The sequence below is a fragment of the Oncorhynchus tshawytscha genome, linkage group LG16 (assembly GCF_018296145.1).
Source record: "Oncorhynchus tshawytscha isolate Ot180627B linkage group LG16, Otsh_v2.0, whole genome shotgun sequence".
NCBI classification, from domain to species: Eukaryota; Metazoa; Chordata; class Actinopteri; order Salmoniformes; family Salmonidae; genus Oncorhynchus; species Oncorhynchus tshawytscha.
In genome coordinates this window covers 49,959,658-49,987,304 of record NC_056444.1, presented here as the reverse complement: position 1 = coordinate 49,987,304, position 27,647 = coordinate 49,959,658, and the positions used below count along the sequence as shown (strand labels likewise).

At 45.7% G+C, this 27,647-nt stretch overlaps 2 protein-coding genes across 14 annotated transcripts in view; one reads left to right on the top strand and one right to left on the bottom strand.

The window, feature by feature from the left end:
• The first annotated feature begins 1,354 nt into the window (after nt 1–1,354).
• chdh (choline dehydrogenase) lies at nt 1,355–11,575 on the top strand. The gene is made up of 8 exons (XM_024375250.2): nt 1,355–1,486; nt 2,144–2,907; nt 3,540–3,691; nt 3,765–3,894; nt 7,324–7,458; nt 7,670–7,812; nt 8,584–8,686; nt 8,884–11,575. Exons 2-8 carry the CDS (start codon nt 2,157–2,159, stop codon nt 9,300–9,302), a joined length of 1,833 nt encoding a protein of 610 aa, XP_024231018.1. The 5' UTR covers nt 1,355–1,486; nt 2,144–2,156; the 3' UTR covers nt 9,303–11,575.
• A 520-nt stretch (nt 11,576–12,095) lies between these two features.
• LOC112215828 (voltage-dependent L-type calcium channel subunit alpha-1D-like) overlaps nt 12,096–27,647 on the bottom strand; it is a 98,980-nt gene continuing 83,428 nt past the window's right edge. For 11 of the 13 annotated variants that reach the window (XM_042299279.1, XM_042299277.1, XM_042299280.1 and 8 more), the window contains 17 exons: nt 27,235–27,363; nt 27,028–27,093; nt 26,855–26,946; nt 26,529–26,688; nt 26,031–26,158; nt 22,492–22,588; nt 22,232–22,334; nt 21,674–21,775; nt 19,339–19,475; nt 17,152–17,268; nt 16,028–16,395; nt 14,680–14,820; nt 14,476–14,597; nt 14,243–14,367; nt 13,943–14,077; nt 13,622–13,807; nt 12,096–13,546 (listed from right to left, as the gene is read on the bottom strand). In XM_042299279.1, coding sequence (XP_042155213.1) covers nt 13,259–13,546; nt 13,622–13,807; nt 13,943–14,077; nt 14,243–14,367; nt 14,476–14,597; nt 14,680–14,820; nt 16,028–16,395; nt 17,152–17,268; nt 19,339–19,475; nt 21,674–21,775; nt 22,232–22,334; nt 22,492–22,588; nt 26,031–26,158; nt 26,529–26,688; nt 26,855–26,946; nt 27,028–27,093; nt 27,235–27,363 — 2,496 coding nt within the window. In that variant the 3' untranslated portion in view covers nt 12,096–13,258. The remainder of the gene's footprint in view (nt 13,547–13,621; nt 13,808–13,942; nt 14,078–14,242; nt 14,368–14,475; nt 14,598–14,679; nt 14,821–16,027; nt 16,396–17,151; nt 17,269–19,338; nt 19,476–21,673; nt 21,776–22,231; nt 22,335–22,491; nt 22,589–26,030; nt 26,159–26,528; nt 26,689–26,854; nt 26,947–27,027; nt 27,094–27,234; nt 27,364–27,647) is intronic. The other 2 variants (XM_042299283.1, XM_042299284.1) reach the window with 2 other exon arrangements.

The window sequence follows — 27,647 nt, the reverse complement described above, 5'->3', positions numbered from 1 at the left end:
CTGGCTATACATCGATATCAGAAGACTCTCGTCTGAGAGTGCCAGAGAGCAGAATAATTAACTGAATAACAATTTAGAGCAGTTATTCACCAACGCTCTGGATAACACGAAAAAAAGCCTAAGCAGCTCTGCCGGGGCGAGTAAAATTATCAGAGTGAGGTGTTCTCTCATTTGTGTCTGGAAGTAGCTAGCAATCTAGCCAACGTTAGCCAGTTAGGTTGGGTGCTTGACTGCAGTTGGGAGGTCAGAACGCTCTGAACAACCCTACTACTCGACCAGAGAGTCCAGTGTGTGTTCTGAACACACCGGGAGCGAAACGCTCTGAATTTATGAATGCCCAGAGTGCACTCTGTGTGCACTCTAGCACTCCAGAGTGGATTTATGAACGCACACTTAAATACATGTCATTTTGTCCTTGAAACGTTTAATTGAAATACTGTAAAATTCCATTCATTCCAATGGCGGACTGCTCCTACTAGGGAGTGCAATATGGCCAACCGAAGGCTTCAAAGCCTCTCAATGGCCAATACACAACATTAGCAATCCAGATGATTGTGGCCTACATGGAAAGGAGGACCGAGCATGCCCCCATTCTCATCGACGGGGCTGTAGTGGAGCAGGGTGAGAGCTTTAAGTTCCTTGGTGTCCACATCACCAACACATTAGAATGGTCCAATCACACTAAGACAGTCGTGAAGAGGGCATGACAAAGCCTATTCCCCCTCAGGGAACTAAAAATATTTGGCATGGGTCCTCAGATCCTCAAAAGGTTCTACAGCTGCAACATCGAGAGCATCCTGACTGGTTGCATCACTGCCTGGTACTGCAACTGCTCGGCCTCCTGACATACCCCAAGCGACTTACAGCTGTAATCGCAGCAAAAGGTGGCGCTACAAAGTATTAACTTAAGGGGGCTGAATAATTTTGCACACCCAATTTTTCAGTTTTTGATTTGTTAAAAAAGTTTGAAATATCTAATAAATGTCGTTCCACTTCATGATTGTGTCCCACTTGTTGTTGATTCTTCACAAAAAAATACAGTTTTATATCTTTATGTTTGAAGCCTGAAATGTGGCAAAAGGTCGCAGAGTTCAAGGGGGCCGAATACTTTCGCAAGGCACTGTAGCCTCGCTACTGTTATTTTTCACTGTCTTTTTTACTGTTGTTTTTATTTCTATACTTGTTCACCTTAATACCTTTTATTTTACTTAAAGATTGCACTGCCTGTAAGTAAGCATTTCACTGTAAGGTCTACAACCCCTGTTGTATTCGTCGCACGTGTCAAATAAACTTTGATTTGATTTGAGGTGTTATATATGTTGTTGGGTAGGACAGATCATTGTAGGACCGTTACCACTGCTGTACCCGGGGTGCATTGCAAGCCAAATCCAGCACCCCGTGGCCAGCAGACCGTCAACTCCGCCCTCTTATCTCTGCAGATTGTGACAGTTTCGGAAGATATAGGTCGATGCGATCAAGTATAACCGTAAGTAAACCCGTTTTTTCCCCCCGTTATTTCCATGTTTAACCACATAAAGTGGGTGAAGTTTAATGACACTTTGTGTCAATCACAACCACAGTTCGCAAACTTATTCGCCGTTTTCTGAATTGTTGTGACCCCACTCAAGTTTTATATCGTCTTATTGCCTGCATCTTTTAAAAATCATTGCATACACATGTGTTTTTATTGACGCGGACAAAAAAACGTTATTGCAAAAAATATATAGTTGATGTTGCAAACATTTCTCTTTTTTTGAGAGAGATGAAAGTTATTTGCTATGTTGAAACTGAAACTCGAGAAGGAAGGAGTTAATTCCTATCTATAGCCCCTCCCAGTATAGTCCATACATTATTCAACTAGACTAGCAATATGATACAAGTAGGGTACTGTATCATGTTTTCATTTTGTCATGTTGTTCCTACAATCTCAAACTTGTGCTCATCATGTGACAGGCAGTGCATGGACTTTGAGTTGTGCTGTTTTTTACAATATTTGTTCCACTAATCTTCTGTTTTCCAAGCGTTTACATAATATAATTGACATCTGAAGTGATTTGCTTGAAATCATCTGTTATTTTTTTTCTACACACAAAAAAACCCATGTAATATTTCTTATTTATTCGTGATTTATTTTATTGTGCAGGTGTGCCATCAGGATGCTCTCTGCAGCTGCTTCAGGCAAAGTCGGGTTCAATATGGGGATGGGAGTGGGCAGGTGTGTGTCAGCCTGGTTAAGAGGGTCCCCCAATGCCCTGAACAGAAGGAGGGACTGGGACCCCTCTCCCAAGTACAGCACCACAGCAGCCAAATCCAGCACCCCGTCCTTCAACTATGTCATCGTGGGCGCTGGCTCGGCGGGCTGCGTCCTGGCCAACCGTCTCACGGAGGATCCCCAGGAGTCGGTGCTCTTGCTGGAGGCCGGCCCTAAGGACAGGACCCTGGGCAACGTCCGTCTCTCCTGGAAGATCCACATGCCGGCCGCCCTCACCTACAACCTGTGTGACGACAAGGTCAACTGGTTCTACCACACCCTGCCCCAGGAGCACGTGAACAACCGGGTGATGTACTGGCCCCGCGGCAGGGTGTGGGGTGGCTCCTCCTCTCTCAACGCCATGGTGTACATCCGGGGCCACGGTGAGGACTACAACCGCTGGCAGAGGGAGGGGGCGGAGGGCTGGGACTACGACCACTGCCTGCCCTACTTCCGCAAGGCCCAGTGCCACGAGCTGGGAGGCGACCGGTACCGGGGAGACAGCGGGCCCCTGCATGTGTCCCGGGGGAAGACGAACCACCCTCTACACCGGGCCTTCATAGAGGCTGGCCAGCAGGCTGGGTACCCCTTCACTAACGACATGAATGGCTTTCAGCAGGAGGGCTTGGGCTGGATGGACATGACCATCTATGAAGGTAGGGGATGAATTAAAGAAATGTGCACATACACTGAGTGTACAAAACATTAGGAACACCTGCTCTTTCCATGACAGACTGACCCGGTGAACTCAGGGGGAAGCTATGATCCCTTATTGATGTCACTTGTTAAATCCACTTCAATCAGTCGAGATGAAGGGGAGGACAGGTTAAATAATGTTTTTTTAAGCTTTGAGACAATTGAGACATGGATTGTGTGTGTGTGCCATTCAGAGGGTGAATATTTAAGTGCCTTTGAACAGGGTATGGTGGTAGGTGCCAGACACACCCACCTAAAACTGCACCGCTGCTCAGTTTTTCAGGCTCAACAGTTTCCTGTGTGCATCAAGAATAGTCCACCACCCGAAGGACATCCAGCCAACTTGACACAGCTGTGGGAAACATTGTAGTCAACATGTGGAATGCTTTCAACACCTTGTAGAGTCCATGCCCCGAGGAATTGATGCCGTACTGAGGGCATATGGGGGTACAACTCAATATTCGGAAGTTGTTCTTAATGTTTGTACACAGTGTATGCAGACATCTGTACAAGTAAAAGAAGTAGGGAACTGCATTATAAACGGACTTATCTTCTCATCCCCCTCTTTCTCTTACCCCCCCCCGTCCCCAAGGTAAGAGGTGGAGCACAGCCAGTGCGTACCTGCGACCGGTCCTTACCCGAGCCAACCTGAGGACAGAGGTGCAATGTCTGACCACCAGGATCCTGTTTGATGGGAGGAGAGCTGTGGGTGTGGAGTACACTCAGAACGGGGAGAAGAAGCAGGTAGGTCTTTGGGAAATTCAACAGCCTATATCCCCTCACATATCTCTCTATTCATCTCTTCTCTCTCTCTCAGGTTTTTGCTGAAAAGGAGGTAATTCTCAGTGGTGGGGCCATCAACTCCCCACAGCTTCTCATGCTGTCCGGGGTGGGCAATGCTGATGACCTGAAACAGCTAGACATCCCTGTGGTCCAGCATCTACCAGGTGACCTAATGACCCCACCTGACCCCCATTGTCTTCAAATAACATTTTATTTGTCACATGCGCCAAGTACAACCGGTGTAGAGTTGACCGTGAAATGCTTACTTACGAGCCCTTAACCAACAATGAAGAGAGAAAATGTGCAAATAATAATAGTAACACAATAAATAACAATAACAAAGCTATATACAAGGAGTAACGATACTGAGTCAATGTACAAGTTAGTTGAGGTAATTTATACATGTACAGTGCATTCGGAAAGTATTCAGACCCTTTGACTTTTTCCTCATTTTGTTACGTTACAGCCTTATTCTAAAATTGATGATTTAAAAAGAAATTACAGCATCAAGTCTTCTTGGGTATGACACTGCAAGCTTGGCACACCTTTATTTGGGGATGTTTTCCCATTCTTCTCTGCAGATCCTCTCAAGCTCTGTCAGGTTGGATGGGGAGTGTCACTTCACAGCTATTTTCAGGTCTCTCCAGAGATGTTCGATCGGGTTCAAGTCCGGGATCTGGTTGGGCCACTCAAGGACATGCAGAGACTTGTCCCAAAGCCTCTCCTGCAATGTCTTAGCTGAGTGCTTAGGGTCGTTGTCCTGTTGGAAGGTGAATCTTTGCACCAGTCGGAGGTCCTGAGCGTTCTGGAGCAGGTTTTCATTATGGATCTCTCTGTACTTTGCTCCATTCATCTTGCCCTCGATCCTGACTAGTTTCCCAGTTTCTACCGCTGAAAAACATCCCCACAGCATGATGCTGCCACCACCATGCTTCCCCGTAGGGATGATTCCAGGTTTCCTCCAGGTGTGACGCTTGGCATTCAGGCCAAAGAGTTCAATCTTGGTTTCATCAGACCAGAAAATATTGTTTATCAAGATCAGGCTGTCATGTGCCTTTTACTGAGGAGTGGCTTACATCTGGCCACTCTACCACCATAAAGGCTTGGTTGGTGGAGTGCTGCAGAGATGGTGCTGCAAGGTTCTCCCATCTCCACAGAGGAGCTCTGAACTCCCTGACCAAGGCCCTTCTCCCCCGATTACTCAGTTTAGCCAGGCAGCCAGCTCTAGGAAGAGTCTTGGTGGTTCCAAACTTCTTCCATTTAAGAATGACAGAGGCCACTGTGTTCTTGGGTACCTTTAATGCGGCAGAGATGTTTTGGTACCCTTCCCCAGGTATGTGCCACGACACAGTCCTGTCTTGGAGCTCTATGCACAATTCATTCGACCTCCTGGCTTGGTGTTTGCTCTGACATGCACTGTCAACTGTGTGGGACCTTATAGACAGCTGTCTGCCTTTCCAAATCATGTCCAATCAATTTAATTTACCACAGGTGGACTCCAATCAAGTTGTAGAAACGTCTCAGGCATGCTCAATGGAAACAGGATGCACCTGAGCTCAATTTCGACTCTCATAGCAAAAGGTCTGAATACTTATGTAAATAAGCTATTTCTGTTATTTTATTTTTAATACATTCGCAAAAAAATGAACCTGTTTTTGCTTTGTCATTATGGGGTATTGTGTGTAGACTGAGGAAAAATAAATATTTCATCAATTTTAGAATAGGGCTGTAACATAACAAACTGTAGAAAAAGGGAAGGGGTCTGGAATACTTTCCAAATGCACTGTAGGTAGGAGTAAAGGGGACTAGGCAATCAGGATAAATGATCAACACAGTGTGTGTGTGTGTGTGTGTGTGTGTGTTTCCATTAGCTGTTGAAAAAGCAGCAGCTATTCTTTCTGGGTTACACACAACATAGAACATGAGAAAATACAGAACACTAATGGACAAGAACAGAAACAAATTTAAACTAAGTACACTACGACTAAAGAACAATACGATGCGATCGCCTGCACACCGCCCTATCCCACCTGGACAAGAGGAATACCTATGTAAGAATGCTGTTCATTGACTACAGCTCAGCATTCAACACCATAGTACCCTCCAATCTCATCATCAAGCTGGAGGCCCTGGGCCTCAACCCCGCCCTGCGCAATTGGGTCCTGGACTTCCTGACGGGCCGCCCCCAGGTGGTGAAGGTAAGAAACATTTCCACTTCGCTGACCCTCAACACTGGGGCCCCACAAGGGTGCGTGCTCAGCCCCTTCCTGTACTCCCTGTTCACCCATGACTGCATGGCCATGCACGCCCTCAACTCAGTCATCAAGTTTGCAGACGACACAACAGTAGTGGGCTTGATTACCAACAACGACGAGACAGCCTATAGGGAGAAGATGAGGGCCCTCGGAGTGTGGTGTCGGGAAAATAACCTCTCACTCAACGTCAACAAAACAAAGGAGATGATTGTGGACTTCAGGAAACAGCGGAGGGACCACCCCCTATCCACATCGAATGGACAGCAGTGGAGAAAGTGGAAAGTTTTAAGTTCCTCAGCGTACACATCAACGAAAAACTGAAATGGTTCACGCACACATACTGTGGTGAAGAAGGCGCAACTGTGCCTCTTCAACCTCAGGAGGCTGAAGAACTTTGCCTTGTCACCCAAAACCCCGACAAACTTTTACAAATCCATAATCGAGAGCATCCTGTCAGGCTGTATCACAGCCTGGTACGGCAACTTCTCCGCCCTCAACCGCAAGACTCTCCAGAAGGTGGTGCGGTCTGCACAACGCATCACCAGGGCAAACTACCTGCCCTCCATGACACCTATAGCATCCGATGTCACAGGAAGGCCAAAAAGATCATCAAAGACAACAACCACCCGAGCCACTGCCTGTTCACCCTGCTACCATCCAGAAGGCGAGGTCATTACAGGTGCATCATAGCTGGGACCAAGACTGAAGAACAGCTTCTATCTCAAGGCCATCAGACTGCTAAACAGCTATCACTAACTCAGAGGCTGCTGCCTACATGGAGACTCAATCACTGGTCATTTTAACAAATAGATCACTAGTCACTTTAAACAATACCACTTTAATAATGTTTCCATATCTTACATTACTCATATAATATCTATATACTGTATTTTATACCATCTATTGCACCTTGCCTATGCAGCTCAGCTATTGCTTATCTGTATATTTTATATGTACATATTCTCGTTCACCCCTTTTGGATATGTGTGTATTAGGTAGTTGTTGGGGAATTGTTAGATTTACTTGTTAGATGTTACTGCGCTGTCAGAACCAGAAGCACAAGCATTTTGCTACACTCGCTTTAACATCTGCTAACCGTGTGTATGTGACCAATAACATTTGCTTTGACAGCTAAAGCCGGTTAGGTTTCATAGTAAGACATTCCCATTGAGGCAAGTTTCCAGAGAAGTCAGTTAGTTATATACAAATAATAATGAGCCAGTGAAATGCATTTTAGCAGCTGTAGCAAAGCTCAAGGACATTCACTAATGATTACATATACAGGGTGTGTGTGGAGAGTAACATACTGTTGATGTGTGTGTGCGTTCCTATCTGTAGGAGTGGGCAGTAATCTTCAGGACCACCTGGAGCTGTATGTTCAGCAGCAGTGCTCTCAGCCCATCACCCTGTACAAGGCCCAGAAGCCTTTCCACATGGTCAAGATTGGCCTGGAGTGGCTCCTCCAATATACAGGTATAACAAACAAGTACAGCAAAGCTACACAAGTACACAGGTCAAACAAGTACACAGGTCAAACAAGTACACAGGTCAAACAAGTACACAGGGTAAACACACCAGCGACAGTTCTGATGGCTCGTTTTTATTTTGTGAGAATGTCATTTCACGAGAATTGCGTCTGGCATCCAAATGATTTAACCCAGTAACCATGGCACCTGCCTCCCAGGATACGGGGCCACGGCCCACCTGGAGAGCGGGGGCTTCATCCGGAGCAGAGGGGGCGTGGCCCACCCTGACATCCAGTTCCACTTCCTGCCCTCGCAGGTCATCGACCACGGCCGCGTCGCCTCCAAGATAGAAGCTTACCAGGTAAGCTGTGCGTGGGGATGTGTGTTTTTGGACATGTCTGTGTCCTTACACCTGATAAATCTCTCCATGCTGAACACCCTCTTTATGTCCATGCTCTGACTCATCCAAGGCTCTGCATGTTGTGAAAGGTGTTTCCCACTCACACCTGCACACACGTAGTGCATTCTCAGAGATGCATTCACACTTGTGGTATCGACTGAACTGTGCGAGAATTTTTGCAAGCACTTTATCACCAGGACTTGCATTTTATTGAACCTTTTTCCTGTGCCTTTTTACCTAATGAAATATGAACTAATGTTGATACTGGAAACCGATTGGCCTGTTTTGATGTGTGTAAATCCACTGTTTTGAACGGGGGGCAACAACGGCACACATGTAGTTTGAATAACCCAATTCTTCAGAATCTGTAGCCATTCCTATTGCAATTTTAAATGGAAATGTTGGAAGTACTTTTATCAACTGCTGCCTTCGGTCATAAATGTGACAATAACATTGCCTGTTATGTTTCTAGAGAACTTTTCTGAAGCTGTACCACTGAGCCTAGATGAGACATAATGACACTCCATTAATTTACCATAGTTTGTACAAGTTCACACACTCATGTACTTAGGATTTCCCCATGAAGTATCAATGAGCCTTAACCTGTTTAGCAGATCAGCTTGTGCTTTAAGCAAACTCATGATGTTTTGTTGTCATGCTAAACCTGTCACGTCTCTGAAATATGAACTAATGTTGATGCTGGAAACCGATTGGCCCGTTTTGATGTGACAGGTTCACGTGGGACCAATGAGAAGTACTAGTATTGGATGGTTAAAGCTGAAGAGCGCCAGCCCTCTAGATCACCCAATCATCCAGCCCAACTACCTCTCAACAGGTATGTTCTGCCTTGTATACTGTCACCAGACCATGCCTAACACAATTCTCTGAATGGATTATTTCCCAGACCCAGATTAAGCCTATTCCCAAACTGAAAATGCCTCTGCTTTTTAGTCCAGGTGTAGTCTTAATCTGGTTCTGGGAAACAGGCCCTGTGTGGTTGATGACTTGTGTGTCCCCCCCTCTCTGCCTCAGACACTGATGTATGGGAGTTCAGGGAGTGTGTCAAGCTTTCTCGGGAGATCTTTGCCCAGAAGGCCTTCGACCCATTCCGGGGGCCCGAGGTACAGCCAGGGCCTGAGTGTCAGTCAGACGCTGAGATTGATGCGTTTGTGCGTGACAAGGCAGACAGCGCCTACCATCCGTCCTGCACGTGTAAGATGGGTTCTCCATCTGACCCAATGGCGGTGGTGGACCCAGAGACGCGCGTGCTGGGCCTCGAGGGCCTCCGTGTGGTCGACGCCTCCATCATGCCCAGCGTTGTCAGCGGCAACCTCAACGCCCCCACCATTATGATTGCGGAGAAGGCTGCTGACATCATCAGAGGGCGACCGGCGCTCGGCGACCCTGGGGTGCCTGTGTACCAGCCTGGATCTCTAGAGACCCAGCGATGAGCTTCACACAGATGTGTGGAACCTGCAGCGTCACCATCTCCTAAGGGCCTGAACAGCCAGAGGTGGATGCTAGGTATTCATGTACACATCCGTCGGTCTTTACCGACAAAGTTTCTCTTTTTTTTTTTTTTTTTACGATTTGATATATGTAAAGAAAAACAGTAGCGTAAAAAGTACAGATAAGCCTTCCATTGTCTAACCTGTCCATTGGTGTAAAATTCTGGTAGAGCTTGTACCTTCAAGGGTCTCAGTGGCAGCTGCTTTTTTTGTTTATTTAATACTCGGCATCATGAAGATGTAGTAGACTCCGTTGGTAGTCAATAAAGTGCCACAGCATGCTAACCAGCAGAAACTACAACCCCGAGAATCACTTTTGATTGCAGTGTTCCCTACTTTCCTGATAATGCTGGTTTACTGTCCAACCTCTCTCTTCATTTACAATGATAGCTGGGATGTCCGTTTAACTGCACTGTTGACATTTCATATGAATAATAAATGAAGTAAATAATTCAATTTCTATGTGGTAAACATTTAGATGAATTCAGAAACATTAGTCAACCTTTGAAAGACTAACTCATTTCCCAGTGAGTTTCTGATGTGATTTGATCAAGTTCTCTGGGTATTAATTCTTACATTTATGTTTACAATTATATGAAGGATTTAAGCTTTTGATAGTCGTCTGAGTTGCCTTGCCAATCATGAAAGTGTCTTGATTGAAGTGCCTGACATGAAGTATGTTTGGTATGATACATTTTATGGTAATCTATTGATTATTATAAACTGGGTGGTTCGAGCCCTGAATGCTGATTGGCTGACTGCCGTGGTATATCAGACCGTACACCACAGGTATGACAAAACATTTATTTGTACTGCTCTAATTACGTTCATAGCCAGTTTATAATAGCAATAATGCACCTCTGGGGTTTGTGTTTTATGGCCAATATACCACGGCTAAAGGCTGTGTGCAGGTACACCACGTTGCGTCATGCATAAGAACATTCCTTAGCCGTGGTATATTGGCCACATACCACACCCCCTTGAGCCTTATCGCTTAATTTGAGCAGAGCTGCAACAATTTTACAGTAGTAACCCTTATGTTCATGCTAGCCTTAACAATGTGACTTCTAAGTCTTAGGGCTCTACTCAATCAGATCAGTTTTAGCCGACATCTGCATAGTAGTTGTTTTAGCGGTGTCCGAGGTGGGACAGTGTTAGAGCTGTCAAGTGGCTCCTGGCCTTATACCTAAAACAGACATTGCCATTGGCCGCACGAAGTCCCATGCAGCCTTGATTACAAGTTTGAACACTGGAATGTGAGATGTATCTCGGGCCTAGATTAAATCAGATCAAGCGTGAACCGGCGACAGCCAACACCAACACAGCGGATGTTTTGGCAGTGTCTGAGGGTTGGAGCTGTCAGATTGGTGAGCAGCTGCTCTTATGATCATTGTCACGAAGCCGCACCCGTCCCAGTTACGTTAGAAGTTCAGAACCAGAAAATGTAGGCTATATATAGAAATGACGCTCGAAATGAAAATCATTACACGAAATGAGGATTTCTATCAACCTAATCCAGGTGTAGATTACATCTCAACATTCCAATGTTCAAATTTGTGAACAAGGCTGCATGGGATTTCTGTTAATGCGACCCGTGCAACCAATGGCTATGTCCGCTTTAGGTGGATTAGACATTTCTAACGCAGTTCCACCTCCAACATCGTCAAAACAACCACTTTGCGGATTTCGGGTAAAGTGGATCTGATTGAGTGGAGCCCTTGAGCTGATTGACTCTAAGCCTTACACGAACACTTTGCACACCGATTTTAGCGCAGACTCAAGAACCGCTATGATTGTGAAAATAATATTCTTAAGAAATCCTTGTAAAATTGGATTATTTTTCTAATTCCTGCCGGTTGAGTACGTAAAGCACAGATGCTGTCCTCTGGAGGCATTCAGTGCCGTGGAGTTTATTCAGTTGTGAACATTACAAAATCATCAGCAGTCCATTGTATTTCCAGGCAAATATTCAAGAGACTAACGCGAATCTAAAAATTATTTTTGTTAAACTACATTTTTAGGTAAAACTAATTTGCTACTAAGTGGAATTAGCTGTAATGTTATCGGGTAGAAATCCTCAAGTACAGTGAATCATTTTAACCTTCATTTACACATTGTGTACAGGGTTTAACATTACCATCAACATGTCAATGCATCTTTGAAACAGAAGTAGTCTGAAAAAATAAAGCTGTGAATTGCACAAGTTGTATAACAAACCTTTTTCTATTTCAAGGTTGTCTTTTTTTCTTCTTCTTCAATCATTGGCATACAGTATAAATAAAGATGGGTTTTAATTTAGTGAAATATACCGTCACGTATCACTTGGCAGATCACTGATTCAAAGGTCTCAGTAACAACATACAGGGAAAAGTACAGTCTCACCATCTTAATTACATTTGAAATTCATTTGAAATATACTTGAACCAGTGATATAACTTCTAATGCAATGGGTGTTGTTACCACTATGTCAGGATTTAAACCCCGTTAGTCAAAACACCCACAGAGTGGCCATCACTATTGGCGGCCATCTTAAAATGCCCTCCACCATTCATGTGTTGAACTGAGAGCGTTCTGTGTCGAGAGAAAGCTGGTAGTTGAAAACAATATTCCATTGGCAAGGAATTTACATTTCGGGACGCTATTTCACAAAGATCCCTGACGTGACCCGGGGTTTATGTTGACCTTGACACGTTTGGGGGAAACGCATTTGAATCGTACAGCTTTATTGGCAATAGCTGTGTCTTTTTGAAGCATATTTTCCCCTTTTTTTTTTTCTTTTTTTTTGAAAGAGCACTTTTGTTGCACATTATAGGTTGGGAGGACAGAAACACATTTCCATGATAGTACCGAGTTATCCTTATGTATGCCCTTCAGAAGCCGCTTTTATCCAAAGCGTCTTAGTCATTGCGTGCATACATTTTACGTATGGGTGATCCTGGGAATCAAACCCACTAACCTGGCGTTACTAGTTATTTTCTGTTGGCAGTGAGCTAAGCTGGTAAATGGAAAACCCTACTTCTGTAGAAACAAACTACGCGCACTTGAGATAAAGTACCTCTTTGACATATTAATTCTAAATCAACATGATTCCCCTTAAAAGTAGTGAGAAAAAAAGGCTAAACATAAAATATAATTTCATATTCATTCCAAATAAAACAATATTTATCTATTTCATAGGCATGGGGAATATGTTATACCTGTAACGATCCATAAATAACTACATATAAAGCATCTTTCAAATAATATATTTTTCTTAGTGTTTAAAATATACCTAAAATTTAATAGATTGTCCTTTCATTAAAATATTATGGCTGCTAAGTCATCCCTGAAGAGTGATTGGTTGGGCAGGAGTGAGTGTGATATTGGAATACACCGTTTTCTCATGTTGGTGGTTCACAGTTTCAAAATGCGGTCTGTAAAATGGCCGCTACTCTCCATCTATGATTGACTACTCTTAGTGTCTTTGTGCAGACGGTAAGGCGAACGGGAGGCAGGGGGGGATATGGCTGAGGACTGGAACTTAATTTCACTGATATGTGATTTCTGTATGAAGTCGTTGAGGAGGAAACCCAACATTACTGCATCCCCTTTGGGACAACCCCCTCTTATATTTCACTCTCTGTTTCATTGGGTGCTGCAAAACAGACGGAGAGGAAGGGGCGGGACTCCTCTGAAGTTGGATCTTTGGCATGCCACTCCATCCCTCCACTCCTCTCCAGCTGGCAGTGTTTTCATCCATTCATTCCACAGAAAGAAAGGCACTTTGTTCTCGTTTGTTTGTTTGTATGGTTGTTGGCTGCATCCAAAAAGCACATCGCTCCCTATATAGTGCACTAGAAGCACACTATAGGGAATAGGGTGCCATGTCAGACGCAGGCTGTGTCTAGTGTGAGTGACTGCTATAGGGTGCTGATGCATATCATCTCATCAGTCAGATCCTCCTCGTATTTCCCGCACGTGTCCGGCTCCTCATCGCTGTAGTCCTCGAGATTGCGGTCCATGAGGCTCGTGCCAGTCACTGTGTCCATTGCCCCCGCCCCATTACCCATACTGCCGTTCAGCAGGTTGCTGGCGGCACTCTCCATCTCGTCGATGGTCATCTCGCAGGCGTCCGCGATCTCATGCTTGGTCGCCGACACAAACTTGGGGTCCTTGGCGTATTTCCCCAGTCCTTCTGAAATCAACACCTGAAACATTAGAGGGAAAAATGTATCATTCAATCAGTCAAAGTGTGTGTGTGTGTGTGTGTCAGTGCTACTCACAGCCTCCACTAGGCTGTTAGCACTGCCTCTGTTCTGGTGGTACTGCCTGCGATATTCTGGTGGGATCTGGAGCTGTAAGGGGGAGTAAGTACGGCTTAGGGGGGCTTCTTGGACGTCAGTGTACCAGCTGCTCCTTCGCACAGAGCCAGGGGTGCTACTCACACTGCTCAGCCCACGCCAGTCCACCTGGATAAATACACACATGAATCCACACGTTTACATTCACACATGTATAGTATCTCTCAATACACTCAGCCATTGCTTACCACACACCAACGCACGCACGCGCGCACACACACACACACACACACACACACACACCTGGATGAGGGGTGTGTAATAATGGGAGTGGTCCCTGCTGCTGGGGGAGACGGGGAGCGTGGCCCAGGAGCGTAGAGAGCGTGACGGAGAGAGACGCTGGACTCTGCTGGAGTCCAGGCCAGCCACCGCCATCACCTTGGCAACAGATTAATGAAGGGGTTAATGAAGGGGTTAACGGGCGTCATACCTTTATTCTACTGCCTAAATGAAGACGGATGCATATTGTATGTGTAGCGAGTCCTGTCTAGCATATTTCGGTGGATATAATGGTAAACATCAGTTTGGTTCAGTGGTACCTACCTGCTGCTGCAGCAGATGCAGGGGTAGAGCTGTTCGAAGGGGAACGGAAGGGGTCAAGGGCGTGTCATCGCCTTGACTGCTTTGTTTCCGCAGACAATGAAAGTTGAATGAGGGTCTGAGGAGGGCTAGAGGTTCAAACACAAGAGAGACCCTTGTTTGTTACAGCTTTGGGCCATAATTACAAGTGTTACATCGTCCTCTTTATCAGCCAATCAGTGACCAAGGGACCTCACCCTGGGGTGTAGAGGGGAGAAACCATTGCTTCAGTGACCGCCCACCATCCTGGTAAATGGGTTGCTGGTGGTCATCACAGAGACTGTCCGGTTGATGGTCTTGACACTCCTTACGGGACATCCTGAACAACAACATCGTCAATCAACAGCCACCTTTGTCAACAGCAGGAACAGTAGAGGACATAGTGGTTTCCATGGTGATACCTGTCTTTGTGCAACATGATATCATCCTCCTGGTACTCTTCCCCGCTGAAGTATTCCCCAGAGCCCCTGTCTTCATCACTGTCTGCCCTCCCTGGCTCCTCTCTACGAACGGTAGGGTAATGAACACCCCCTGAATCTGACCTGAGGTCAAAAGGTCAAAGGTTCAACCAGAAGTTGAGGGGCGATTGAGGAAAAAGTGACGTAACTGTACGTACAGATCACAGACTAAAGCCCTGCATTTGAACGAAGATACAGATGAATTTGTCAAATGGTTTACAACCGTAATCAGTAGTAGTAGTAGTAGTAGTATATAATTTGCATTTGGGACAAGGGAGGAGAAGGGCATGCAATGACACAGACAAGACACAATCCGTAATGTGAGACAAACAGAAATAATAATCCGAGACGTATGAAACAACAAACATGACCACCAAAAAAAGGGCGAAACATCATAGAAATAACACCACAGGTAACACACTATCTATGTATCATCCGTGTGTAGAGTAGATTTGGTGATGAATAAGAAAGGTAGGTGGATGGATACAGAGGAAACCGGGAGCGGTGATGTCAGGGGGTCATGAATGAGTGTGTGTGTGTGTGTTGCTGATAAATACACACAATTCCAGGATTTTAACATGAAGAGCTCTTAGGCTCTATTCATTCCGTATCGCTGAAGTTCCTCTTTGCAGCGTGATTGAAACTGAAAGGCAATGTTCCCGCGTTAGCGTTCACAGTAAACGCTACATATGTCGGCTTAATCTGATATTACTTTTACATTTCTATTGCGCAAATTGGTAACGCTTCAGCTAGATAGATTGAATAGAGACCCTCGTGGTGCAAGAATTAACGGTACTGAAAAGATCCATTCTATGGGTGCCAGGGTAATGGAGTAAAAAGTAAATGATTTTCTTTAGGAATGTAGTGAAGTAAATGTAAAAGTTGTCAAAAATATAAATATTAAAGTAAAGTACAGATACCCCCCCAAAACTACTTAAGTAGTCCTTTAAAGTATTTTTACTTAAGTACTTTACAACACTGGCGCTCCACAGCTCCTAGGCATTACGCAAGCAGGTAACCAGTGTGCTCATCACACATGAAATCACAACTAAAATAATCACCTAGTTCATTAGAGGCATCACTACAGACCCCGGTTCAATTCCAGGCTGTATCACAACCGGGCCGTGATTGGGAGTCCCATAGGGCGGCGCACAATTGGCCCAGTGTCGTCTGGGTTAGGGTTTGCCCATCATTGTAAATAAGAATTTGTTCTTAACTGACTTACCTAGATAAATAAAAGAGACCTCTTTTACCAGAGAGACCTAGCCAAGAAAGAAGAATCTTAAATTACCTTGCAGATTGGACCGTGGTGTGGGTGTCGAAGTCAACAATCTTTCGGTGCGAGCCGGAAGAGGGTGCCCCATTGGCGGACGGGTGCTCACGGCGAAGACAGCGGCGCTGCCCCCCGTTTGTCAGGGAGGGCACAGAGTGCACGTTGGCATTGTTAAGGTTGGCGTTTGAGGATATGGGGGATTTGGGGTAGTAGTAGTTGTACCAGTGGGGTTCGCCTGCCCTCTCCTCAGAGCCGACCTGGGAGGGCTCCACGGAGGCGTGGCAGGAAGGCGGAGGGACCTGGAGGGGCCGCTGAGTGACTTTTGTCTGGTGGGCGGAACCCCGGTGGTCCCCGTTAACGTGATTGGAGAAGATCACGCCGTTCCTCTGTAGAAACAACACTGTCAGAACCGACAGTACAAATGACCATAATAAACACAGTGACTAAACTTAACCACTGGCTTTGGATCTGTATTGGTGGTAGGGCACTTTGTCATTGAGGTCTTAATTCCAATTTTCACTAAATGATGTTCAACATATAATGAAGTTTGCCTTTAAAAACCACTGGGTTGAACAACTCTGTCATCTGCATGCTCTGGGTTCACAGGCAATATGAATGTTATTGTATCGAATGGAGGGAGCCGGAAGCGAACCCGAGTCACGTTAAGGTTAGGGAATGGATTAGCTAACATGCTAAGTAGCTAAAAAGTAGTAAGTACTGTAGTTGCTAATTAGCTAAAATGCCAAAGTTGTCCATGATGAGATTCGAACACGCAACCTTTGGGTTGCTAGAAGTTTAAAGATAATGTAACTATCCTTGACATTTAGTTAGGAGTCAATTAACCTGATGACAGCTACCAAGGGTGGGTTTCAGCTTACGTAACCTAGTTCCCTCAGCAAACGTCACCTACTGCTAACAAGCACACCATGAACAGGCAGCCCCTAACAGGCAAGCAAGCTCCTCCCAAACCGCGGGCCAAAAGAAGGACCTGTTTTAATAGGCACTTGATTTAGAGCACCCAGCAACCACGAACAGAGTTCGAGACCATTCCATTGGCTGTAAAAAAGCGAACCCTGCCCACTGAACATGTCGGGTGAGCTAAATCAAGCGCGCTTATTGAATGAACCGGGACAGTGATTTACCCTGTACATCTCTTCGCCGTCTTCTGCGTTAATGTCGACAAGGCCCTCGTCTTGCAGGTCACATGATATGACTCGGCGGATTTCAGGCCCAATATCATGCAGTGTGCGGAGACCGGCCTGCAATGACGACAAGAGAGCAGCTGAGCGCCGGCAGGAACACAAACACAGAGATACACACATGTGAACTGTACACACAAAGACCCTCAGACCAGACATACTGAGGTGCTTTGTAAAGCTATAGATAATGCGGGGTGTGTGCACAGCACTGTTCTCTTTATCTCTCATAATAAAAGGGATAGTCTGCAGCTACAAGCACGGCCAGAGGTGAAATAGCATTGTGTGTGTTCAGGTGCAGTGGCCTGCTGCTTTGCCGATGTCCTGTGGTGATTGGGCAAAGCTCTACTCAGTGTGATTTATCGCTAACTAGCAGTTACATATTGTTTACCCTTATCAATGTGTCATTATCTTACTAAAATAGCACCCATATTTGGGTTTGTAAGTCATGTCATCAGTTGTTTCAAAGGTCATTATATTGTGAGTTCTACAGGTACAGTGGAAATCGGAAGTTTACATACACTTAGGTTGGACTCGTTTTTCAACCACTCCACAAATTTCTTGTTAACAAACTATAGTTTTGGCAAGTTGGTTAGGACATCTACTTTGTGCATGACAAGTAATTTTTCCAACAATTGTTTACAGACAGATTATTTCACTGCATCACAATTACAATGGGTCAGAAGTTTACATACACTAAATTGACTGTGCCTTCAAACAGGTGGAAAATTCCAGAAAATTATGTCATGGCTTTAGAAGCTTCTGATAGGCTAATTGACATCATTTGAGTCAATTGGAGGTGAACCTGTGGATGTATTTCAAGGCCTACCTTCAAACACAGTTCCTCTTTGCTTGACATCATGGGAAAATCAAAAGAAGAGACCCCAGAAAAAGATTGTAGACCTTCACAAGTCTGGTTCATCCTTGGGAGCAATTGCCAACCACCTGAAGGTACCACCTTCATCTGTACAAACAATAGTATGCAAGTATAAACATTCTGGGACCACACAGCCGTCATACCCCTCAGGAAGGAGACGCGTTCTGTCTCCCAGAACAACAGCAAAGTACCTTGTGAAGATGCTGGAGGAAACAGGTACAAAAGTATCTGTATCCACAGTAAAGTCCTATATCGACATAACCTGAAAGGCCGCACAGCAAGAAAGAAGGCACTGCTCCAAAACCGCCATAAAAAAGCCAGACTACGGTTTGCAACGGCACATGGGGACAAAGATCGTACTTTTTGGAGAAATGTCCTCTGGTCTGATGAAACAAAAATAGAACTGTATGGCCATAATGACCATCGTTATCTTTGGAGGAAAAAAGGGGAGGCTTGTAAGCCGAAGAACACCATCCCAACAGTGAAGCACATGGGGTGGCAGCATCATGTTGTGGGGGTGCTTTGCTGCAGGAGGGACTGGTGCACTTCACAATAATTATGTGGATATATTGAAGCAACATCTCAAGACATCAGTCAGGAACTTAAAGCTTGGTCGGCAATGGGTCTTCCAAATGGACAATGACCCCACGCATACTTCCAAAGTTGTGGCAAAATGGCTTAAGGACAACAAAGTTAAGGTATTGGAGTGGCCATCACAAAGCCCTGACCTCAATCCGATCGAAAATTTGTGGGCAGAACTGAAAAAGTGTGTGCGAGCAAGTAACTGAGTCAGCAAAACGGACTCAGTTACACCAGCTCTGTCAGGAGGAATGGGCCAAAATTCACCCAACTTATTGTGGGAAGCTTGTGGAAGGCTACCCAAAACATTTGACCCAAGTTAAACAATTTAAAGGCAATGCTACCAAATATTAATTGAGTGTATGTAAACTTCTGACCCACTGGGAATGTGAAGAAAGAAATAAAAGCTAAAATAAATAATTCTCTACTATTATTCTGACATTTCACCTAACTGAACTAAGACAGGGAATTTTTACTCTGATTAAATGTCAGAAATTGTGAAAAACTGAGTTTAAATGTATTTGGCTAAGGTGTATATAAACTCCCGACTTCAATTGTAGCTGCAATTGAAAAATATTGACTTGTGTTACATACAGATTGGCCATAATAGTGGACTTTTGTTAGTGTTTACATCCCTAGAGGAGGTCAAATGGTCCAGTACAGAAGTTGAGACTCACCTGGAGGGCGATGGTGGAGTTCAGGCTGGTGAATGAGTTTCTTCCCACCAGGCCTTGCTCTTTGCGTTTCTTGAATTTCCTGAAGTAGTCCTGTATCAGGAAGGTAGCATAGAACTTCCCCACGGTTACCTCATCATCTGAGTGAACAGACCACACAAACGCCTCCACTGTCAGCACCGCACCACACCACCACTCACCATATTATCCATCATTCTTAGGCTCTGTAGCTGACTTTCTAGGGACCCCGGAGCTTTTGTGCAAAGCCGTCTGTGGCATATAACCTATTCAAATATGAAATCAAAAAAGCTGAAAACAAAATGGGACTTTAACCAAGCACTACACTGCAGTTTGGTGTCTACCAGACCAGTGTGACAGCCTCAGCGGCTTCTCAGCTCTCTTCTTGGGCCTGTATCTGTACCTGGATCTGTGGTGACCAAGAACATAGCCGAGCACAGTCCTGACCTTCTGACAAGACAGCCAACAGAAACCTCCAGCAAAACATCAGCACACCAGTCCTCTCAAAACAACATCGGCAGCTCTACCCACTAGAGACTATCTGTGGCATTTATATGAACAGAAAATATGGCAGAATACGAACAGATCTGAAACGTGGAATTTTAAACAACAAAGAGGCACTAGTCTCAACTCAATACAGTCATGAGATGAAGCGGTGTCACGTTTGTTTTCTATCAAACCAACCACAATCACATCTCACCAAAGTCTACCACACAGCTAGCGACACATCTAGCTACAGTACTGATGTTATTACCTAAGGCTTGGCTAGCTACAGTACAGGGACACCGCCACAGTTAAGAAGCATCTAACAAGAAGACTACAGCAGAGAGACTGGTATATCTAAGCTGTGAAAAGCGACGCGCAGGCCAGGGAAGCAGTAGAGAACAGAGGAAGCAGCGGTCTGTGTCACTCAGCTAGCTAGTAAGCAGACTGGGGACACAAGGCACAGGAGAGTGCGGCAACAATAGTTTCATGCCACCGGCCAAAAACAGAACTGCTGCAGGAAATTCTGGACGGCAGAGAGAGAGAGAGAGAGGCTAGGGAAGAGGAGGGAAAGCTGTGGAGAAGAGAAGCTTGGACAGAAAGAGAGAGAGAGATCAAGATGAGTTAGTAGTTATAGCAGAGCATGCAGTGCTAGAATGAGCCAAGCATCAGAGCCAAAGCATCAGAGAGCCAAAGCACAAAGCATAGTGCAGCAAATGACAACGAGGGAAATAAAATGAATACGACGAATAGGGGTGGGTTGCAGAAAACTAGAGAACAGTGAAAACATCACAGGTTGGTCAACACCAGCACAGCATGACACTATAGACTGTTTAGGACAGTACGGCTCAGGACAGCCAAGTGGGAGACAACAAAAGAACACACAGCAAAACAGTTGAGCATGGCATTGCACAGAAACGCATGGGTGCTGTGAGCCTGCGTCCTAACCAAAATTATATTCCCTCCCTATAAAGAACACTACTAAGTGCACAAGAAAGTGAATAGGGTGCCATATCAGATGGAACCTGGCCTGACTATCAATAGGGAGCCCCAGAGTCAGGCTGAAGTGAGCATTTTCAGGGTCGCTGTCAATAATGGCCGATCCCTGGCTGTGACCCCACTCTCTGAGGGTGTCGCAGGGGGAGTGGGGTATGCAACAAAAAAAACACATTTCCATTTCACACCACACACCTGTACAGGTTACAGACTTATAGAAGCACCCCCTATTTGACCTTTGATATGAGCACATTCGGTGTGGATGGCAAGATAAGAGTCAGATAAGGTGAGTTTCTCTGAACTGAAGTGACTGTCTGCTCCTCTATCTGGTCCTGCTCTTATCTGTGGTCAAACGACTAGGCTTTATAACAGCTATTGACACATGAAAACAAGAAGAGAGGACTCGACTGCCTGTCAATAATTAGTCTACGCAAACTGTTCCACTAGAGGGTCGGCATTACAGTGGATCACTAATGTCAATGAATGAGTTGATCCTTAATGTGGGACTGCTAATAACCTATGCTGTTAGCGATCCATGCACCTCTACACAACAAGTCCCATGAACGTATTGTGTGTAGTACCACTGCTGAGGGAAAGCTTTGTCGCAGGTCAGCCTGGAGTATAGGATTGCCACCCTGACCTCACACACACACACAGTGCATAAGCAATAACCCTGCTTATGCATGTGCGTCTGCACAGCGCATTTGTATGTTTGAAGTGTACAGGTTGCGCAGGGCAGTCTGCCACACCTCTGTAGCCAGGCTAGCCATGAGGTTAACGCTACATCTACCGTCCAGTTACTGGAGACAGACGTCACAGAGGCTGGAGCCATTCTACTGACCGCCAGCAGGGGGCACCACTTGGTCCAGCAGCTTCATGCTGGTCCTCTTCCAGATCTTCTTGATGACTGCTCGCAACTCCTCATTGGCCTGCTCCAGGTTGCCTAGGAAATCAAACACTCTGTAAATGTGTTGGACCAATCAAACCAGCCATTTAGCGGGCCACTGTATATGAGTATTTTGAGTACAGTACATTCTGAGAAACTGGATGACGACTGCGTGTCCTCATTCAGACATCGTCCCTGTGTCAGCTCCCAGCAGCACCCTCTTGTGGCTACAGGCAGTACTAAATCCCCTACTATAAAAGGTTGTGTAATTGTTTTACCTTTATTTAACTAGGCAAGTCAGTGAAGAACAAATTCTTATTTTCAATGACTGCCTAAGAACAGTGGGTTAACTGCCTTGTTCAGGGGCAGAACAACAGACCTTATCCGGTCTGGGATTCGATCCAGCAACCTTTCGGTTACCTTTCGGGCCACGGTAGTGTAATATACCAAGCTCGCCTATGCTCAAAGGTGAATGCCCACAGCAGCTGGTGCTGCGATGACCGCACTGCTCACCTTCGGTCTTGATCTTCAGAGCGGTCCTCACCAAGGCAAACAGGGTGGCGTTAAACATGACCGTGCCATCACTGTTCAGGGGCATGTTCATGGCAACCAATCTCTGAAAGGAGTCACAGTTATGCAACCGTGTGAGTTAACCAGGGCAAGATTGAGCCCACAAAACTGAACACCTTGTGTGAAACGTTCGTGTAACGTGTGCAGTGTTTGTGCTGTGTGTTGAATACAATGTGTGTGTTTGTGTGGGTGCATAAGCACACCTTGCAGGCCACTCTGTGTGGACACAGCTTGCCGAAGCCTAGAGGAGGCTGGATGCGTCTCAGCAAGGTAACCACATCCAGATGCTTTATCCTGCCCCTGAAAGAGACAGCAACACCAACACTGAAGGCAACACACTCCTGACAGCAACACCAAATACAGAAACAACACAGGGAGAACTAATGTAGATGAATGACTGCAGGTGTGTGTGTGTGTGTGTGTGTGTGCGCGCATGTGCGTGCGCACAGGTAACTTAGTAAAAATACTTTGAAATACTACTTAATTCCTTTTTTCTGTACTTGACTATTTATATATTTTTTTACTTCACTACATACTTAAAGAAAACATGTACTTTTTACTGCCATATATTTCCCTGATTCCCCAAAATACATTTCGAATGCTCAGGCAGGACAGCTATACAGTCCAATTCACACACTTATCAATTTAGCATATTGTCATCCCTACTGCCTCTGATCTGGAGGACTCACAAAACACAAATTCTGTGTTTGTAAATGATGTCTGAGTGTTTGAATGTCCCCTTAACTGTCAATACATTTACAACAACAAAAAATCTGTCTGGTTTTAATATGTCTACTTGGAACCATAAGTGTTCTACCTGGAACCAACAAGGCTTCTTCAAAGGGTTCTCCTATGGAGACAGCTGAAGAACCCTTTTAGGTTCTAGATAGCACTTTTTTTTATTTACTCCTTAAGTACATTTAAAACCAGATACTTTTACCCAAGTAATATTTTACTGGGTGACTTTCAGTTTTTACTTGAGTCATTTTCTATGAAGGTATTTTTATTTTTACTCAAGTATGACAATTGAGGGTCCCTAAATTTTATCAGCATATCGATTGCGCAACCAGGGGTGGAAAGACCCTGGATCATTGTTACTCTAACTTCCGCGACGCATATAAGGCCCTGCCCCGCCCCCTTTCGGAAAAGCTGACCACGACTCCATTTTGTTGATCCCTGCCTACAGACAGAAACTAAAACAAGAAGCCCCCACGCTGAGGTCTGTCCAACGCTGGTCCGACCAAGCTGACTCCACACTCCAAGACTGCTTCCATCACGTGGACTGGGAGATGTTTCGTATTGCGTCAGACAACAACATTGACGAATACGCTGATACGGTGTGCGAGTTCATTAGAATGTGCGTTGAAGATGTCGTTCCCATAGCAACGATTAAAACATTCCCTAACCAGAAACCGTGGATTGATGGCAGCATTCGTGTGAAACTGAAGGCACGAACCACTGCTTTTAATCAGGGCAAGGTGTCTGGTAACATGGCTGAATACAAACAGTGCAGCTATTCCCTCCGCAAGGCTATCAAACAAGCTAAGCGCCAGTACAGAGACAAAGTAGAATCTCAATTCAACGGCTCAGACACAAGAGGTATGTGGCAGGGTCTACAGTCAATCACGGACTACAGGAAGAAACCCAGCCCAGTCACGGACCAGGATGTCTTGCTCCCAGGCAGACTAAATAACTTTTTGCCCGCTTTGAGGACAATACAGTGCCACTGACACGGCCTGCAACGGAAACATGCGGTCTCTCCTTCACTGCAGCCGAAGTGAGTAAGACATTTAAACGTGTTAACCCTCGCAAGGCTGCAGGCCCAGACGGCATCCCCAGCCGCGCCCTCAGAGCATGCGCAGACCAGCTGGCCGGTGTATTTACGGACATATTCAATCAATCCCTATACCAGTCTGCTGTTCCCACATGCTTCAAGAGGGCCACCATTGTTCCTGTTCCCAAGAAAGCTAAGGTAACTGAGCTAAACGACTACCGCCCCGTAGCACTCACATCCGTCATCATGAAGTGCTTTGAGAGACTAGTCAAGGACCATATCACCTCCACCCTACCTGACACCCTTGACCCACTCCAATTTGCTTACCGCCCAAATAGGTCCACAGACGATGCAATCTCAACCACACTGCACACTGCCCTAACCCATCTGGACAAGAGGAATACCTATGTGAGAATGCTGTTCATCGACTACAGCTCGGCATTCAACACCATAGTACCCTCCAAGCTCGTCATCAAGCTCGAGACCCTGGGTCTCGACCCCGCCCTGTGCAACTGGGTACTGGACTTCCTGACGGGCCACCCCCAGGTGGTGAGGGTAGGCAACAACATCTCCTCCCCGCTGATCCTCAACACTGGGGCCCCACAAGGGTGCGTTCTGAGCCCTCTCCTGTACTCCCTGTTCACCCACGACTGCGTGGCCATGCACGCCTCCAACTCAATCATCAAGTTTGCGGACGACACAACAGTGGTAGGCTTGATTACCAACAACGACGAGACGGCCTACAGGGAGGAGGTGAGGGCCCTCGGAGTGTGGTGTCAGGAAAATAACCTCACACTCAACGTCAACAAAACTAAGGAGATGATTGTGGACTTCAGGAAACAGCAGAGGGAACACCCCCATCCACATCGATGGAACAGTAGTGGAGAGGGTAGCAAGTTTTAAGTTCCTCGGCATACACATCACAGACAAACTGAATTGGTCCACTCACACAGACAGCATCGTGAGGAAGGCGCAGCAGCGCCTCTTCAACCTCAGGAGGCTGAAGAAATTCGGCTTGTCACCAAAAGCACTCACAAACTTCTACAGATGCACAATCGAGAGCATCCTGGCGGGCTGTATCACCGCCTGGTATGGCAACTGCACCGCCCTCAACCGTAAGGCTCTCCAGAGGGTAGTGAGGTCTGCACAACGCATCACCGGGGGCAAACTACCTGCCCTCCAGGACACCTACACCACCCGATGCTACAGGAAGGCCATAAAGATCATCAAGGACATCAACCACCCGAGCCACTGCCTGTTCACCCCGCTGCCATCCAGAAGGCGAGGTCAGTACAGGTGCATCAAAGCTGGGACCGAGAGACTGAAAAACAGCTTCTATCTCAAGGCCATCAGACTGTTAAACAGCCACCACTAACATTGAGTGGCTACTGCCAACACACTGTCAATGACACTGACTCTACTCCAGCCACTTTAATCATGGGAATTGATGGGAAATGATGTAAATATATCACTAGCCACTTTAAACAATGCTACCTTATATAATGTTACTTACCCTACATTGTTCATCTCATATGCATACGTTGATACTGTACTCTATATCATCGACTGCATCCTTATGTAATACATGTATCACTAGCCACTTTAACTATGCCACTTGGTTTACATACTTATCTCATATGTATATACTGTACTCGATATCATCTACTGTATTGCCTATGCTGCTCTGTACCATCACTCATTCATATATCCTTATGTACATATTCTTTATCCCCTTACACTGTGTATGACAGTAGTTTTTTTTGGAATTGTTAGTTAGATTACTTGCTCATTATTACTGCATTGTCGGAACTAGAAGCACAAGCATTTCACTACACTCGCATTAACATCTGCTAACCATGTGTATGTGACAAATAAAATTTGATTTGATTTGATTTGATTTTTGAGTACTTTTCTCACCACCGTGTGTGTGTGTGTGTCCTGTATGTCCAGATGTTAATGCAGACTCACTTAGCCTCAGGGTCGTACTCAGACCAGATCCTTTTAAACTCATCCAGGTGGTGAGGACCCAGAATGGACCAATCCCGCGTCAGATAGTCAAAGTTATCCATGATGACAGCCACGAACAGGTTGATGATCTGAAACAGAGGTAGTGAAACACTCAGTGGGCGTGTTTAACGATTCTTCTGGGGACCAGAAGTCCCCACGAGAATAGTAAATGAACAGAAATATGACCAACTGGAGACATTTTGTTAGTCCCCACGAGGTCAAATGCTATTTCTAGGGGGTTTAGGATTAAGGTTAGAATTAGGGTTAGGGTTAGAATTACATTTAGGGTTAGGAGCTAGGTTTAGGTTTAGGGTCAAGGTTAGGTTTTTGGGTTAGGGTAAGAGTATGGGTTAGGGTTAAGGTTAGTGAAAATAGGATTTTGAATGGGACTGAATTGTGTGTCCCCACAAGGTTAGCTGTACAAGACTTTGTGTGTGTGTGTCTACATGCTGTGTGTACCAGGAAGGCGCAGAGCATGTAGAAGCTGATGAAGTAGATGATGGCGAGTCCGCTTCCACAGGTTCTCTCCTCTCCGGGGTTGTAGTCTGACTCGGAGTCACACAGCTTCCCTGGCAGACATGCCAGCATGATCTCCTGCCACACCTCGCCTGTAGCACACCTGAGAACATTCAAGTCATATTATAACCCCAACACTAGCACAACTATTCACCGTCCATAACCGCACACGCGTGCGTTTGATCGGACACCAAACTTGTCCCTAGCGCACCGCAATATGATGACGCATAATACACAAACAAGTCACACACGCACACACACACACACACCTGAAGAGCATCAGGACAGCTTGAGGAAAGGTCTGGAAGTTGTTGTTGTGGTTTATCTGTGTGCCGTCTACCATGGCAATCTTTCCAAACACCTGAAACAAACAGTGTGTTAGGAAGAAACAAGTCCCGGAGATAAGTAATGCCAACTCAAAAGAGAAATGTTTGCCAGTTACCTGCATGCCGATAACAGCGTAGATGAAGAATAGCATGGCTATCAGGAGGGCAACATAGGGAAGAGCCTGGGAATGAATGCAAAGAGAGAGAAAGACCATTTCAGGAGTGTGTTCAGACTCAGGAAGAGAAGGGTGCACCTTCACCTGTACGGTTACAGTCGGACCCATATGACTCCGCTGTCAACCCCGAGTGGATTATTCTCTCACCTGGAAGGACTTGATGAAGGTCCACAGGAGCGTTCGGATGCCCTCCCCTCTGCTGAGCAGCTTGACCAATCGCATGACTCTGAACAAGCGGAAGAATGTGATGGAGATGCGAGCGCTGTCCTCTGTGTTCTGAGACAGAGAGAGAGAGACAGGAGGTGGAACCTCCATAGGACTTATGGTGCTGCTTTAACAGCTAGGAGCAGGCCAGAGATCAACACGCAGGTTTGTGTGTGTGTGTGTGTGTGTGTGTGCGCACATCAGTGCATGTGCGTACGCATTCAGGTAGAGGAACATGCAACAGTCCTCGACTTGTGTGAAAGCAATGCATACACAGCCACATACATACATACATACACATACATACAAGTGTCCCCACTCCTAGGAGTCATACAGGGACGTGTCTCCAGACTCGG